We start from the raw sequence: 17,809 nt of genomic DNA, 5'->3' as shown, positions 1-17,809 counted from the left end.
TTCTTTCACTACTTTTGCTTACCAAGCCTCTTAGAAGAGGTACTTGCCACACATAAGGTTTTAATGAACCCAGCCTTTTGAGGAACTTGTGAGCAAGGCCACTCCAAAGCACTGTGTCTTTTTGGCCCAAGATACTCACTTAGTGGGCTATTCTCATGTTGTTACAGTTGCTGCCAGTTAGGCTTCGGGTATTAATTATGTATCACAGCACTCTGTTAGGCCAAGACAGAAAGCAATGGATCTCGCCTGTTCAAACAAACCACTTCTTACCTGAATCTCTTCAGTTTCATCCACCAAGAGGAAACTAACAACTTTCTCTGTCATCTTCCTTCTCTTGGTCTCCTCATCCATCCCCTCCTCCTCTTCTTGCTCTTGGGCTTTGCCAGCATGGTATATGGTGACAGGGTGCTTCCTTCTGTTCCCCCCAGCATGTGTTCTCTTCTGACACTCCACACAGAGGTTGATTTTGCACACCTGACACCTCACTGCTGCCATCTGCCTCGAGCCCGTCATACTGGCATGCATTATGTTCCCATTGGCACCTTTGCAGGAGTCACAGTACGGGACATGGCCAGGTCTTATACGGGTCCGTTCATGGTTCCGTAACCTTTCTGGCTGATGCAGCTCTTCTTCACAACGCTGGCACTGCAGGCTCCTGCACTCGTCACACTCAAAAATTGCTTCATCTGTCCCACTGCAAACATAGCTTTCCTGGCAAAGAAGTGTCGTGTTCTGTCCTTTCTCTGCAGTTTGGGTGTGGGCGCTCATCTTCAGATTTCTTTAAAGCAATGTTTTCCCTTCCTGTTTCTGTTCTGGACAATGATAGGTGTAAAAGTCAGCTGCAAATTTAGTATTTTCTCAAGGGAAAGAAGCATAACAGGAATTCTGTACACACTTAATTTCAAATAATTAATAGACATCTCTGTAAAATGCATACACTGACCTGCCTCCCAGGAAAAGTCTTGTTAAGCACAGATGAAGTTTTCTTTCTCCAAAATAAACTCAAGCAATGCGGCTGGCTTCATGCATTGTTGTGCCCATGTGCTGGAACATCTCCGTTCTCTGTTTTGCTGTACAACGTACTCTCAGTGACGAGAAAAACCCTGGCCTGGCAAACTTCAGCAGGCAGGCAGGGTGAGTATTTCCCTAAAGCAGATCATAGGGGGAGACCATAGAGGGGGAAAGGCATCAGAAACACTGCACGAGATGGAAGCACCAAAAACACCGCACAAGAACCATGAGGGTGGTGAGACACTGGCACAGGTTGTCCAGAGAAGCTGTGGATGCGCCACCCCTGGAGGGGCTTAAGGCCAGGCTGGAAGGGGCCTTGGGCAGCCTGATCTAGTGGGATGTCCCTGCCCATGGCAGAGGGGTTGGCACTGGACGATCTTTAAGGTCCCTTCCAACCCAAACCATTCTATGATTCTAAGAAGGAGACGGAGGCACCAGAAACGCCCCAGCGCGTATGCTCGGGCACAGACACCCAGAGCACCGTGTCAATACTAGAAAATTCTCTCATTCCGCTCCCCGGCTCCTCCTTCAGAGCTCTCTGTATTTACGTGCTGGGAATTTCCTGACGCGCTTCGCCGGGCGACCACCACCCCGGTGCCTCTGTGCTCTCCGGGTGCCGATGGCCCCGATGTGACCCCGATCCCCCCCCTTGGCCCGCGCAGGCCTTTGTCCCCCCGCCCGGCCCCGGGGGAGGCGGCGGCGCTGCCCCCGTTACGTAACGCGGGCGCCCGCACCCACCTCGTTCGAGCGCCACCGGGGCGGGCACGGGGAGCCCCGGACCCTCCCGCCGGGCTGCGAACAAAGCCGCCAGCCGGGCTATTGTTTACGAGCCGGCGGCCACCTTCCTTCCCCTTCCTCCCGGGGACTAAGGAGGCGCGTCCTGGCCGCGCCTTCGCTCTCCCTCCCACCCCTCACCCCGTGCCCGTCCCGGTTCTCCCGTCCCGGTTCTCCTCGGGCAGCGACCCGAGCGGGAGGGCTGGACCCGCCGCCCTCGGTGCCGGCCGGGATCAGCTGATCGCGGGGAACTCCGGTGTTATTTTGGCACGGAGGAGACGGGAAGGGGGCGGGCGGCGCGGGCACGCCGGGAGCTGTAGTCCGGGGCTGGGAAACGCCGGTCCCGGAGCTGGCGGGGTCCGGCTCCGTTTCGTCTCCCGAGGGGTTTATTCCCTTCGCTGCATTCCCGCGGCTGTCGGGGTCCTGCTCCGCTTAATCTCCCGGGGTTTCTGTCCCTTCGCTGTATTCCCGTGGCTGTCGGGCCACCCTGAGCCCGAGGGGTGTCAGCCGCTCCCAACCGTTGTTCGAGGGGTGCGAAGTTAGAATCAGCGAATAGTTTGGGTTGGAAGGGACTTTAAAGATCATCCTGTTCCAACCCCAGGGACATCCCACTAGATCAGTTCTCTCCTTCCATCTGCTGGGGAGTGAAGGAAGGAATAAATCATTATGTTAAGGGAATGAATTAGCTTAAGCAATAATAAGAATCAAATCTTGGTCAGCTTGCAGTTAGAAAGAATGTGATTGTAACACGAGTATAGCTTGTTTACTAGTTGAAACAAGGAAAGAATCGAGTATTGAAAGGACAGTCCCACAGCAGGAACAAAGGACAGGCCTGAGCTCACCAAGAGGACACAATGAGGAAGGAGATAGAAACCATCAGAGGCTTCTGAAGATACAAAGAAAGTGTGATGTGCATACAAGAATGTGATAAACTATGATAGACATAAGGAAGAATTTCTTCACCATGAGAATGGTGAGGCACTGGCACAGGTTGTCCAGGGATGCTGTGGCTGCCCCATCCCTGGAGGTGTTCAAGGCTGGTTTGTATGAGGCCTTGGACAGCCTGATCTAGTGGGAGGTGTCCCTGCCCATGGCAGGAGGGTTGGAATTAGATGATCTTTAAGGTCCTTTCCAACCCAAACTATTCTATGATTCTATGATAATAAGTTCCCAGAAAAATAATGGTCATGTAACGTGCTTTCCAGAATCTATATGAATATGTATGTTTAACCAGTATAAAAGTCATGTAACCAGTCTCAATATTTGGACACATTAGGTGGATCACACCGTGTGTACCCTCCTGTCGTTTATTAAAGGAATACCTGCTTAATAATCAAATTGGCATTGATTATTGATTATTGAGTTTGGCTAATCACAGCATCAAGAGTGACCAAGTGGCCACTGCCAGGCCTCCTGGTCTGGCAAATGAGGACGTCACTTACTGTCTGAGAGAGAGCCAGACGTGTGTTTAAATGATGTCTCAACAAGGAGTGCCACCAGTCACTGTAATTATCGCTCAGTGGGCGAATAGCCACCATGTATTCAGCTGAAACAGATCTGAAACAGAGGCACAGGACTGCCAGAAGTGCCAGGTTCACAGTTAGATACAGGCAATGGATGCAGAGGTGGTCAAAGCAGCCCCACAGTGAGGCTGTAGCCTCAGCTGGCAGTGGCTCCACTGAGGTTCTGGCCCACAGCTCTGTCTGGAAAGGGCAGTGCGCAACAAGAAAAGGGCGTTATTTTCTATTGGCCGTATATGTGTACAAGAGAATGTGATTTAGACAATATGCAAAAGTATTCTTGTTGTAGGATAGCCAGTGCACAAGCAATTTCTCTTCTAAAGTAACCAGAGGTTTTGGCTGAATGCTTGGATCAAATGCTAATGGTCATCCCATTCAAGGAATGTGATACATTTTCACTTCAGTGGACTTCACCTGTTGATAACTATAGACAGGCAGCTACAAAGTGCCCTGTTGTTTGGTCCCCTGTTTTAATTATATACAAGTAATTTTGAGAGGGAGCCAAATTATATGTCTGAATATCCATGTAGACAGCAGTGACAGCAGCTGTAGACAGCAGTGACAGTGAGTTTATCTTTTGTGAGGTATCATCATTACACAAAACTAAATCAGCAGGCCCAATTACTATGAAAATGAGGCATCGGTGAAGTTTCTGACACTAGGAGTGATGAGGCTTTGTCAGAATTCAAGTATTTTACTAAAGTACTTTTGTTCTTCTAGATTCTACTATATACGTCTGTGTAACTAGGCATATCTACACTTTATATCCTTCCATGCAGCTTATTGATGACGAACGACTGAAGCCTGGCACACTAACCGTCTTCTCTATTGTTTCATACTACTACAAGAATGTATTTTCACTATTTTGCAGAGAAGATTAATCAACAAGATTAACTAGACTGACATCTACAGGAATAAACTTTTCCTGAACCAAACGTCTTCAGAGTGAAAAATTCCTGGATTGTGTATATATTAAACACATATGAGGCAGAAACTTTTAAATTGCACGGTGCTGTTCATGGGGAGGCAAGAAATCAAATCAGTGAGACTTTGGTATCTAAGGATCTTCCTCTAAGCTTCTGTATTTAAACTGACATACATGATAGAATGCTTAAAGGGTATGAGGAAGAGAATAAAAAATGTGATTACTTATTTTGTGGTATTAAAAAACATACACTCGAAGGCTACGTTTAATTAAAATATTAAAAAATGTACAAAGTCAGGCTAGTTATTACTTTCTGCGTAAAGCCTAAGCTTTCATCCCCCACTGTTTCCTACTTCCTCCTGGAATAGGAAGCGTATGCAGTGTTTCTGTACATGGTTCCTGTCACAGTCAGGTTTTACAGATTTGTGAGAATCATAGAATCATTTAGATTGGAAAAGATGTTTAAGATTGTCAAGTCTAACTGTAAACCTAATGCTGCCAAGTCCTGCTGAACCATGTCCCAGAGCATCCTAAGCATGGTTGTTTCCCCCACTTCCTATGAATTTCCTTGTTTACTATATGTACACTTAAGAACATTTACATGTAGATTTAATTTCTTTTTTAAATGCCCTGCTTAAAACCATAACTTTGTTGTACATCAAAAAACAATTCTACCTGCTCCTTTGAACACAAGTTTTACTGACTTCCATGGAAGTAACACAGCGTGCATTGAAGAGAAAGAAACCTACATTGGATAGAGCAGATAGGCAGTAAGGATGTAGGATCCCAATGATTAGTCACAATTATAAAAACTACTCCTTTACTGCTCTACTAGATCCTTTTTACCCAGTGACTTTTGGAGCTGTGGACAGGAACTCTGATCCACCTGTGAAACATTTAAAATGTTGCATAGTCTAGAAACAATCTGACCCCTGTGCCCTGAGATGATGCCTAGCCTGTTTGGAATGATTTCTCATGCTTAAAACACAAAACAATCTGCAGACATCAAGAACGCCTGTCTTAATTTGTGCCTTAATATTAAAAATCATCTCCTGCACTCTTCTTGATTGGCTCGAGCGTAAAACTCTGGAGTCCACAGCGAGGAACTGAATAAAGCAAACTGTGATCACTATCTGGAAAAATGGGATCTCGGTTTCACAACTGAAAGGTAAAACAATAAGGTTTATGGGTAGGTAATTCTAAAATTCAGTAGCAGAAAGAGTAAAGATGTGGAAGTAGCTATTTTTACCAGAAGCTTCTGATGCTATCCTTCCTTGATCCCGGGGGCTAAAGGTCATGACTTGTAAAAGGAGAGCAAGTGCAAAATGGGCTGTTTTTCTGGCTTAACAAGATAGATGAATGTCTAAATCAGGAAAGCCTTCAGGAAGTTTCCTGTAAATAAAAGTGCTTGTTTACAGCAGTACAAGTGAGTTTGGATTTCACATTTATTTTTCAAGCACATACCAGTTTAAATCTGAGAGAACTGCATAGAAATAGGAAACTCGGGAGGATTCTTTTTAAGCCCTCTTTTCCTTGGTTTTCCTGCAAGCTACAAGATAAGTACCATTTTTACCTGCACAGGTATGTTTATAAATTATTTGAAATATTAAGAGTAAGTCAGTATTGCAGTTACTAAATTGGTATTAGTTGAGGGGAGATAAGTGGAATAATTATGGAATAAGTTGTGATTAATAGAAAGCAAAAACGCTGTTTCTGGAAGTAGAAGGAATTGCATTCAATCTTGAAGTATTTCCTACATCTGCTACTGCTAAAATATTTACCCTCACACTTGTAAAGCAAGGTGATGAACAAGACCTTAGCTCCAGCTGAATTGTTGACTGTTCAGTAGTACAGATGACATCAGTCAGGTAGATTTCATCTGCTTGATCTGAAGATGTCAAGAGTGCCTGCTTCAAATGTTTTTCTTGCAACTACAGGTGGAGGGGATTGTTTGTCATTAGACCCTGGTCTTCTGAGCACTTTTCCTTAAGCAGTCAAAAATGTAAAATAGAAATGTTCTAAAGAGCTTTGCCCACATATGCTCATGCTGTGGTCTACCTCATAACTATGTGTAAGATCACCTTCTTTCCATTCACAGTGATTTCCTCTTCCATTTGCAATTGCTTGCCATCGTGATACCTACAGCAACTGCCATCTTGCATGCAACATCAGGGGGAATTGTACATTTTAAATTACCTTTTAATGTAGTCTAAATGCTGGAAGTAGGTCATGGAAACTACCATCTGCAGACCACAGCGACTCTCAATTGCTTCATAGCACAGCAACATCTTTCTATTGAGCATATGGCTGCCCAAGATAGTGGTGTTTGCTCTGTAAATCCCTAGGTTTTTCAGCAGAGATGCAGCTTTCCATGAAAGCCTACCATATCCTGGGCTGCATTAAAAGAAGCTTGGCCAGCAGGTTGAGCAAGGGTCTCACTCTGGTAAAACCCCACCTGTAGTACTGCATTCAGCTCTGGCGCCCTCAGCACAGGAAAGACGTGGACCTGTTGAAATGGGTCCAGAGGGCCACAAAAACCAGAGGGCTGGAACACCTCTCCTATGAGGAAAGGCTGAGAGAGTTGGGGTTGTTCAACCTGGAGATGAGAAGGCTCTGGGGAGACATTATAGCAGCTCTCCAGTACTTTAAGGGGGCCTGTAAGAATTATGAGGGCAGCAGGGCCTCTTGGTAGGACAATGAGTAATGGCTTTAAGCCAAAAGAGAGGGGATTTATACTAAGTATAAGGAAGAAATCTTTTACAACGATGGCCTTGAAACAGTGGAACAGGTTGCACAGAGAGATGATAGATGCCCCATCCCTGAAAACTATTTAAAGGTCAGGTTGGACTGGGCTTTGAGCAACCTGATCGAGTGGAAGACGTCCCTGCTTGCTGCACAGAGGTTGGACATTTCCCTCGCAGCGGCGCCCGGGGCTGCGCAGGCACCTTCCTCTGTCACCGGGGCGCGGCTCAGCCCGGTCCCATGGAGCAGCGCCCCAGGCCAGCCGAGGGGCCGCTGCCAGCCCACCGCGGGAAGCCTCTCTGGCCCTTCGGGAACCCCGAGCAGCGGAATTTGACCTCAAGATGGCGAAGGCCCGGACGGGCTCAAAGCGCCTTACCCGCCTGCCCCCAACAAAGATGGCGGCAGCCCAGACAACCTCTTCTCTTTCTCTGCCCCTCTAGCCGCCCAACTCTATGGTCGGGCTCTCTATTGTCTGCATAGGGAACGCGAGGGCGCTCTAGCCCAGCCGCCTCTATGGTCGCGCGGCGCGGTGCAGGTCGGGCAGCTGACGGAAGGGGTGAGTCACGTGACCCCGCGCAGCGCGGCGGCGGCTCGGTGCAGTGTGTTCGCGGCCCAGCGGCGCCCCGGGGCCTCCCAGCTGGGCCTCAGGCGGCCAAGCGGCCTCCTCCCACCACATCCTCAACTCGCGCGGTTCCCCGCGGCCGTGGCGGCGCTCCGGCCGCGGCTTCCGCTGCGTAGCCAAGGGGTGAGAAACGAGGGGGTATGAGAGGGAGAGGGGAGGAGGAGGCGGCGCGGCCGGGCCGAGGCCGCTCTGCCGCGCCCTGGCGGGAGGCGGCGCGGGCCTCGTGGCGGGCCGAGGCGGGGGGGGAGGGGGGCGGCTTCGGGGAGGCCTTGCGGGAGAGCGGCGACGGCCTCGCTTTTCCTCTCCCGCCCAGGAGGCGTGGGAGGCCCCTCCGCCCTCGGGAGGCGAGGCGGAGCTGTGCGGGGCGGGCGGCGGCCCTGCTCGGGCGAGAGGAGCCGGAGCTTCGGCCCCTCCCCAGCCGGGACCGGCAGCTCCTGGCCGCAGGGGGGGCTCCGCTACTTGATGCGGGCCATGTGAGGTGTCCTTAGGGTGGACCCGAGTACTCTTGAAACATGTGTTGTGCGTAGAAGAATTAGAGCGATTCATCCGTGTCACTAACAGCATGCTTGTCTCATGATGTCTTTTTCCATTATAAAAAAAGACCTTTGTCTTCCTGGCGGAAAAAAAAAAAAAAGGAATTTTTGTTTAAATAGATCAAACATCTCAAACCCAACTTTTTTTTTTTTTGTAATAGGTCTTAAATGGGCTTACAGGAAGTGAAGGCTTAGAGTTGTACAGTTCTCAGTCTATGAGGGACTGTTTACAAAAGCCTGTAGTAACAAAACTAGGGGCAATGGGTATAAACTGGAGAAGGGCAGATTTAAACTAGACTCAGAAGAAATTTCCTCACCATGAGAGTGGTGAGGCACTGGTACAGGTTGCCCAGGGAAGCTATGGATGCCCCATCCCTGGAGGTGTTCAAGGCCAGGTTGGATGGGGCTTGGGCAGCCTGATCTAGTGGGAGGTGTCCCTGCCCGTGGCACGGAGGTTGGAACTAGATGGTCCTCAAGGTCCCTTCTAACCCAAACTGTTATACGATTCTATTCAGATTAAAATACAGGCATTTGGATTTTCACTTATTTTTTTACGGGTCAGCAAAGCGTTGCTTCAGGTATTGCATCAGCATTTATGGAAGATGGTCCAGAACAAATTCGAGGAAGGAGGAACAGGGCAGTTTCTTACTTTCTCAATAAAGGCAGGGCATTGTACCTAGAGCTTCACTTTTGCCTGCTTCTCTCTCTGCAGAGCACATTCACTTCAGTGTTATAGTGACACAGCCATGTTTGTGTTTTGAGAAGAGTTAATAGCAAAGTTAAAGTGGAGGGTCACTTATTTGACTGAGTAGGGCTTTATGTGGGTGCAGAGCCTCAGAACCAGGAACTAAATCAAAGACGTTAAAGTTCTAGTGACATGCTTAACAGAACCTTAGGGCTTTTGGACTGAGGCTGTGGTTTGGATGTGTGTTGCTTTTTGGGTTGCTTCATAATAATCGTGTGGGATGCAACTTATTCCCTGTCAGTAAGTGAACATTTTCTGGATCACCTGAAAACCAGGCTTGAGCAAATGCTAGTTTTCTTTGTTTAGGAGTAAAACAGATTATAGATTTTGTAAGTATTTATTCTAAGTATTTATCTCTCTCCATCTCTGTGGTTTTTGACACTGATGCTTTGCTTAGCTTGCAGGCAGTTGTGGAGAAAACTGTAGGGCTCTGTGAGAAAGAGCAGAGAGAATTAGTTGGCCTCAAGTAGGAGATTTTTCTTTTAGGGAGGAAGGTTTTTTTGATGAGAAGTAGTAATATAAATAACATTTCCAATGGGTAACAAAATAGACATATTTATTTTTATAGTCTCATATAGAGACTGATGTAAATAGTGTGATAGTGTGTGATAGTACTAGCTTCAGTAGGTTGGTTTACTGTGTATGTTCTCTCCAGTTACTTTTGAAAATGCTTTTGTTGCTCAGCTGCAACCATCATATGACACAAAGTTTATAAAATAATTTGATAGATTAGAGGATATTATTGTTCACTTTCTGCTTAGATATTGGCAATAGAATCAAATGCCAAAACATCGTATGATTCTTAATAGAAATTAATCCCTAAAAAGCATTAGAAACATATTTTGTGTGTGTGAGACCTTTTCTGTTTTCAGTGAAACATCATAATATGGATATACAAATTAGATGCCTTGGTGTAACTTCTCTCTAACCAGGGTATTACTAAATAGCATAGTGTTACACACTGTAGGTGTGGGTTTTGTCAGGTTCACTTTGTACTAAACTAGATGTTAAGATTATAATCGAAACTGGATTGCAGTGAATTAAAAAAAAAAAATCCAGACAAGTTTTGTGCTTAATGCTCTGTTATCTGAGGGACTGGCTTGAACAGCTATTTTGTGCAGCTTATTCTAGACCAGGTATACAGATTTTTTTTGTGGTACAGAAGAATTGTATTGGGAAAATGTTGAAGAAGTTAAAATCAGACAAAACTAAATCAAGCTACATCAGCTATACTGTCACTGCTGTTACGACGCTCCATATATGTACTCTCAATACACATGAAGTTTGTTTATGCATTAAACTTTAAGGGTTTTTACAATTAATTTTAACTTTGTTTAGGGTAACAGCAGCTCAGCAGTAAGTATTGTAACTGTTTTGTTTCATGGGGAACTTAACTTTTTTTGAAAATGGTTAAAGTGTTTTACAGCTTTTAAAATTTGTAAACACAGAATACTAAAGAAATTAATCCTGTGATGCTGATAGAATTACGATACTACCCTGAGTAGATGATATAACTGTCGGTTTAAAATACAGTAGTTACCACTGATTTTTACTAAACTTAGTCTGTTTATAATGTATCTCTTCACCACTTAATTGTTTACTCCATTCTTTAAGTAAAAAAAGTTTAAAGAATATTATGTTTTTTTTTTTAAAGAAATAATTACGTTAACAGTGCAGCCAGACCAGTACAATCTTCTCATATAGTCAGTCCAAGTTATTTGGACTTTTGGGAGCTAAAGATAAAGAAGCATGGGGCAGCAATGTCTGAATGATGGTGACTCTTGTTTCATAGTAATTCTGAGTTCCTTGTGGTGTCAGACGCTCGAGTCCAGCATTCCCTCAGGCCAGCCCTGTGCACTTATTCAGTTGTGTTTCAGAGCTGGCATGCTTCTAGTGAATGGAGCCCATCATTGCACTGTGCCAGAATTAACAAGTCTCGGTGAATTTTTACCAATTCTGAGCGCCATATGGGTATCCATGTACTCTCCAAGTTTCAGGAGATTGGCGCAGCTGGCTCTGGGTGGCATTTGGTTCCACCAGGACTTATTAACTTAGAAGTGCAGTGTATGAAAGCAGTTGAGCTTTAGTTAATAGCTTGTGCTGTTAACTGAAGGGTCTGCTTAGAGTAAGCTTAGATGTTTTCCATCCGTGACATCATTAACGTGGAGCTTGCAAAAATTGCCTAAGGCTAATGAAATGTGCACCTGCATTCCTGTGTTAACTTGGATCAGGGGTGTGCTTTTGAAGGAAGTCTTGTTGTCTTCCTTGGTTAGGAAACTATTTTTCACGTTGATTTGCATTATTCCTTTGAACCATATTCCCTTTGGATGAAAATACATAGAAAAATGCACTCCGAATTGCAAATGGGTATTTGTTCTATTGAGGTGAGCCTCCTGAAAATCTGTAGGGTGGACATTAGGGTCTCAGCTCCATCTTGTACTGCCCTGCTTGCTGACACAGATGTAGCCTAACTTGACACTTTGACTCAAAGATGTGGCACAAATCTATCATTCTGGGGTCTGAAATGTCATTATTTTAGTATTTTGAATGGTGCCAGGCCAGGTATTCACTGCATTTCTTACCCCTCTATCTTTGTGATCACTGTAACATTCACGCAAATTAATCTCTTGCTTCAAGGGCTGCTGGTTAAAATGCTGATTACATCTAGTTTCACTTGAGGTAGTACTTTCATAAGTCAAATGATGTCCTAAAAATATCTTAGGACTGTTTAGTTCCTTACTTAAACATCTGAGTGTATTGGAGAAATGTGAAGATCACTGTATACAATACAGAGACCACAACAGATATATCAGACACTGATCACTGAACTCTGCCGGCAAGGTATTAGGACAGTCTGCAGAGAAGTTCTAGATACTGTTCTTGAGATTTCTGCAGCTGTATTCTACCTAGACCCAGCTTAGAATCTCTTAACTCTCCGTACCTAACCCTTGATTTGTTGCTTATCAGTTTGATATCAGAGGCGCCTCTGACTGCTTGAAGAGTGTGTACATTTCTTGTGTGTTCTCTAGCTGCTGACAGAAAAAAATGCGCTACTCTGTTCCATTCTTTGTAGCATCTTGGCTGCTGCAGGTAACTGTGTGCATCTTCCTCTCTCGCTCAGATCTCTCGCTTCTCCAGAGAGCAGTTTCAATCTTGGTATCTGTTGGTCCTCACAGTTTTCATAATGGAAACAGAATTAAACCGTTCTCTTTGCTAGTTTCACATATAGTTCTGAGAAGAGAGACCAATGCTTGCTTTAATTCTGGTGTTGATCTTCAGTGTCACAGACAGCAGAGGTGCTGGAATTGGTCCATGCAAGAATTAAGTCAGTAACAGGGCAGATTTCTAGCTGCTGTGAAAATAAGTGTACAAATATGGAAAAAGTAAGAGCTGAGTGCTTAATGTAGAATGGATTATTGAAGCCCTACAGGTAATTATGTGCTTCACATGATCTGACTAGAAGATCGAAAGACTAAATTTGATTAATTCTTACTAACAGTCTAATTTTTTTTGTACAGTAACAGTTACTTTGTTGACTGCTAAATCCTTGTTGTGTTTTTTTTTTAATTTAAATTTAAAAAAACCAGTAACAAACTGACAAAATTGCCTTTATACATGTGTAACATCCATTGACTATGGTATGTTTCAGCATCTTTTAATTAAAGAACTGTTTCACCTCTTAGTCCTTAGGCGTTTTTTTTTAGCTTCTCCAACATGATGTCTCAGATAAATTGCTTATCAGAGTGAGAGAAGGGACTGCACCTACAGGCAGCCTGGAAAATTACTTCCTCTGTTCTTTTTTGTTTAACAGACCACTCCTTAGTGTCTCATCGACCTCAGATGGTGTAACACTATTGTAAGCTGTGTAGAGCTATCTCAGACCCAAAAGTTTGTTGCTCTGCTGTCGTGCCCCAAAACAGCTTTGAATTTTGTTCAGTTGTCTAGTAGCTTGCAGTGTAGATAAGGACTAATAGCCTTAAAGATCTTAATTTCCTGCCTTTCCTGGGCCGTTGGCTGTTTAGTTTGCTAAATAAGTTTCAAAAAGTGATACCAAGGTGGCTAAGGGATTTCTCTTGGCTTCTGTACCATCCAAGTTTCGGATTCTAAAGGAATGTTGGCTGATATGTGTGTAGTCTGAAAAGAGAATAAATAATGTTCTTCCAAATAAAATGTTTTGGCAGTACACGCTCACTGCTTTTCTTTGCCCATTTGGTTTTAAGAAATCAAGATTGACAGGAACAAAGTGTGTTCTTAGGCATATGGCTTTTAAGGGAGGGTATGTTTATTATATGGTATAAAATAATATTTATTTAACTGTTGGAGGAGGGCTTGTTCTCTTGTTTCTTCTAACATCTTAGACCTTGTGTCACAGGAAGGTTTATCTTTTCTTCTGATGAGATGATGATGAATGCCCTTTGAGGCCAATTAATGAAACACCATCACCACAAACCTCTTGTAATTGATGTAATTGTAAATGTGTCTGAGTGAATTTTGCTATAGGGTCATATATGTGTTCTTACACCAGAATAACTATGTCCCAGTGTTCAAAGGTATTAATAAATGCATCTAGGTTTCCCTTTTGTGAACTCCAGTCCACTATAAGTGGTTATCTTTCATAGTTATTTCCAGACTGTGTGGGAGTAAAGTTTTGTTAGTGATTCTCTTATAATTTTTTTGCTCTTTCAGGTATACCTACTGTTCTGGTAGAATGCTGGTGTTAGCTCTTAGCTCTAGTATTTAAGACAATAATACAACAACCATCTGAATATCAAATGATGTTAAAAGAATTTTTACTCTCCATGGTAGCCTGTTGGCTCTCAGCTCATGGGCTATTGTCCAAGTTGAGCTCTGGAAGATGTGTGAACTGGGAAGTTAAAAATAAATCAGACATCCCTCTTCCAAGCTGTTTTTAACTGTTGATGTGGTGGATGTGAGGGTCTTCCCAATGTAACCTTAAATACAATTCCTCTTAATGCTGAGCATTGAGATGTCCCAGTTCTCTCTCTCATCTTGTTCCACAGTTGTATTGTGTGTGATCGTTTCTTGTACAAGAGAACTACTTGCCGTATTGAAAATGTCTTACAAGATTGCTTCTGTTCTCAGATGCTGCAAAAAATGGCTTTATTTTAAAGAAACTGTATGAACTTTTAAATGCTGTTTAATTCACACTCATGAACCCTTGGCATGAGAAATTGGATATAGTTCTGTTTTTTTTACTTCATTCTGAAATGCTTTCCTAGAAATGTTTTTGGTGTGAAAGAAGACTCTACTGTGTTGGTAACAATGGACAGCAGGGGAAAAAGCGTTAAAAATAGTTTTAGTTTGTAGTTGAATGTTCCTTTGAAGATTTTGCACTGCTTTTGTAATTCCTGTTTGGGAACTGACTAGTACAAGTTTACTTTTCTATCTTTTTGACAGATTGTGACTGGAAGAATGTCTTTTCCACCTCATTTGAATCGCCCTCCAATGGGAATCCCAACACTTCCCCCTGGGATCCCACCCCCACAGTTTCCTGGCTTTCCTCCACCTGTACCTCCTGGTAAGTTATGTTATTATATGGAAGTGTTACAGAAATAGATTACCTTTTGTTATTATGAATTGTATTATTTACGAAAGTTACTGGCTCTTAATATATTTCAATAACTCTGATTTGTGTACATCACAGTTGAGTTTCTAGTTTACCCACAGGTCATGTAATGTGAGCAAGCTCCTTTTGATCTGCCAAAAGCTGCTTACTTCTGAGCACAAATCAAACCATTAGACAATACCGAACTTTGTCTTGGATGCTTTTTTCAAGACTGAAGCTAGGTCTTTTTTTTTAATATTAGGTAACATTTAACATTAGGTGATTTTTTTTTTTTAACATTAGGTATTCTGTGAGCCACTGTATTGATGCTACACTATGATTTTCAGTTCTTTTCAAATAAGCCGTTGTAGTAGTCTTTGGAAATACTTGGTTACACTGAGTGTGTGTGACGTGAAAATATAGGGGTAACTTTTAGGGGCAGTCTTAACTACTTGCATTGTTTTTTTCACTTTCTTTTTAAATCTCACTTTCTTTTATTCTGTTTCTTACATACTTCCCTCCACACATGTTGCAAACTTACTATTAAATTCCTCATTCCTTCTGATCTCCCCGGAATTAATGCCACCTTGTTTTCTTTCATCATCTGTAAGAGCAGCCTCTCTTTGTGTTTTTGTGTTGAGGCTTTTATTTATTGGTCTGGATCTGCCTTCTTTCTGAACATTGCCAGTATAGATAACAGTGACTGAAGGCATGAGACTACAGACCAAATGTGAGAGAGCAACACTTCAGAGAAATACCCCTTTAAAATTCATTGCAAGAGCTGCAGAAAATAACTCCTGTCTGTATGGTCTTAAGCTGTGTTGTGCACAAGTGTTTTGTAGACAATAAAGGCGTTCAAAAACCGGATAGCTGAGCTCAGGAATGGTTTGTGTGCATCCATTCATCAGGCTAGTCCTTACTTGTAAATTTTCAAAGCTTTTTCTTCCTGAGTTGAATGAGATGTTACCTGTTTTCTGCTAAATGCAGAGTTCTTGGTATGGTAGCGTTCTGCCATCAAAATTTTCAGGTTAAATTTTGACACTGTATCTCTTATATTTGCTAGCTTTGGTTTATATATACTAGTTTGGAAAATACCAGATACTTTTAAAATAACTTTCTGAAGAATATTTTAAAATGCCCAGTGTAAGTTTGTGTTCTGAACACTTGCTTCTTAACATGTGTAACAAAGATCTTTTTGTTCTCTTGCTGTGTTTGACTTTATATAAATAGTCTTGCTTCACTATTAGTAACCCAAAGAGAATGTAGAGTAGAGGAGCCTGGTAATAGGCAAGAATTAAATTTTTCTGTGCACCCTATAAGCATGATTTGCTTATTTGTACAGATAACATTCCAACACATAGAGGATATGGATCTCTCATTTTTTAGCACAAATGTATCAATAAAATGCCAGTGACTTTATGAAAGTCTACTCTGAAGTTATTCTGTACATAAGATCACAATTTTAGTGGCTTATACTATTTTCAGCAAGCTTTTTGACCAAAATTTCATGTTCTAGTCATCTTACTCAGCATATCATTTTCTGAAAAGTTTTAGCTAGAGCAGTTTGTTTGTGTAGGAATGAAGTTAGGAAAAGGTTTTCTTTGCTTAAAAACAGTGTTGTTAAAAATAAGTTCCAGCATTTCTGTCTCTAGCTGTGGAAGATTTGATAAGGATGTAATTCTGATAGCTCTCGTCATCTCTAACGATACCATTAAGATTTATGGAAGAAATGTGGTAGCAGGTCAGACCAGCGGTCTGTGTAGTCTATTGTTTGGGCAGTGTGAATACAAGGTAGTATTTAGAGTGGGCGTGGACAGCTGTTTGCTCTCCGAGTCTGTTCCCTCATAGAACTGTAGTTAGGAATGTTAGAGTATGATCTTTCATTTTTCGTTTATCCTTTTCTGGACTTGTCATACATGAATATTTTGTTATTTTTTTGAACTTGCAGATACTATCCATTTCCACTCTTGCCTCTTACACCATATCTGAGAAGTTAATTAACCACTGTGTAAAGTGCTACTTTCTTATGTCTGTGTTTAAACTCAGTGCCTACTTTGTGTCCCCCCTGGTGCCCCAGTTCTGATGTAGGGGTTGGGTGAGTTGCATTTTGTAGGTTTGTACACCTCATTCATGTTCTATGCTTTGCAAACTTCCACTCTAGAAGAGTCTTGCAGTGTAGATTCTTTCCTAGTAAAGCAGCTTCTTCAACGCTTAAGTCACGTAGTTGCTCTCCTCTTAAGGCTGCGTGTTCTTGCGTTACAGGGATCAGGTCTGTAGGCAGTAGTCAAAGTATCAGTGCACCAGGTTTTGTATAGCAGCTAAATGATGCCCATGGTCTTGATCATCAGTATGTTTGCTGGTGGTGCCCAACATTTGAGTGGATTTTTTTTTTGCTTCTGCTGAATATTTGGCTCAGAAAACTGCCAGTGATAATGCAAGTATTCTTACTGTGTTGTAACTTTAAAATTCAAGTTCGGCGTCATGGTATTTTTAGTTTTAGTATTTATAGGGCAGTACAGCCGGCCGTCTTGCCTTGGAGTAGTTCCTCCAGTCTATGAGATGCCATGGGGCATTAAAACTGAGAGTGTAGGAGAGCTGTACACTTTTTGATTCTGTGAATAGTTTGGAGGGATGGGAGGTAGTATGACTGTAATGTGAATGGAGTGAGGAAGAAAACTGAGTGGTGAAGAAAATAAGCAATGGAATCAAGGTAAAAACAGATTGGAGAAAGCCAGAGAGGCTGACGGGAAGTGTTGTTTCAGGACTAAGCACTGAAGAAAGTGGGAGAACAAGTCCAGGAACAGTAGGTTGCAGAAGTTTGTATAGGATTTTATAAATACATCAGTAAGAGAGATGGAGAAGAGAAGGATCAAAAGGGGAGGATTGAGAGTGAAACACAAAGAATTTTTTTTGTAGAATAAAAAAAGAGATACAGGATCCATAGAGGGTATTTCTCTGAAGAACGTGAGATTGCCTTCATTGTTCTTGAGTCTCAATGTCTTTACTGTTCAGAAAGTAGTTCTGAAACCTGTTCACTTGATACGTTTAACCTCTCTAGCAGCTGGCATGGAAAAATAAACAGCCTTTATTGCAGTCTTATATTGGCTCACACAATAGTACTTAAAGCTGCCAGTGAATTTGGTAGTCAGAAAGAGGATATTGCATGTTTTGCCTGATTAAGTATTGTTTTAAATGAAGCTTCTTAGACTGTAAAGTCAAGCATTTAGCAGGAAGGGAGCTTCGGGACTGAGATTTTCTATGCCACCTTTTCTAAGCTATTCCAGAAATAGTAGCATTAAGCCTGGTAGCATTCTCTATAGGACCTCATCTGTAAGCTGTATGCAGAATCAATTGTGCTATGGAATTGAGCA

The 17,809-nt window shown here is 42.9% G+C and overlaps 2 protein-coding genes across 5 annotated transcripts in view; one reads left to right on the top strand and one right to left on the bottom strand.

The window, feature by feature from the left end:
• ZFYVE1 (zinc finger FYVE-type containing 1) overlaps positions 1-2,079 on the bottom strand; it is a 28,469-nt gene extending 26,390 nt beyond the window's left edge. The window contains exons 1-3 of one of the 3 annotated variants that reach the window (XM_054066897.1): positions 1,927-2,079; positions 944-1,146; positions 271-812 (exon numbers count right to left, since the gene is read on the bottom strand). In XM_054066897.1, coding sequence (XP_053922872.1) covers positions 271-768 — 498 coding nt within the window. In that variant the 5' untranslated portion in view covers positions 769-812; positions 944-1,146; positions 1,927-2,079. The other 2 variants (XM_054066898.1, XM_054066896.1) reach the window with 2 other exon arrangements.
• Positions 2,080-7,525: 5,446 nt separating this feature from the next.
• RBM25 (RNA binding motif protein 25) overlaps positions 7,526-17,809 on the top strand; it is a 32,548-nt gene continuing 22,264 nt past the window's right edge. For both annotated transcript variants that reach the window (XM_054067774.1, XM_054067773.1), the window contains exons 1-2: positions 7,526-7,717; positions 14,291-14,411. In XM_054067774.1, the coding sequence (XP_053923749.1) occupies positions 14,306-14,411 (106 nt within the window). In that variant the 5' untranslated portion in view covers positions 7,526-7,717; positions 14,291-14,305. The remainder of the gene's footprint in view (positions 7,718-14,290; positions 14,412-17,809) is intronic.

This window comes from Cuculus canorus, chromosome 5, assembly GCF_017976375.1.
Source record: "Cuculus canorus isolate bCucCan1 chromosome 5, bCucCan1.pri, whole genome shotgun sequence".
Lineage (NCBI taxonomy): Eukaryota > Metazoa > Chordata > Aves > Cuculiformes > Cuculidae > Cuculus > Cuculus canorus.
The sequence above is the reverse complement of the archived record's forward strand: the minus strand, read 5'-3'. Positions and strand labels throughout refer to the sequence as shown.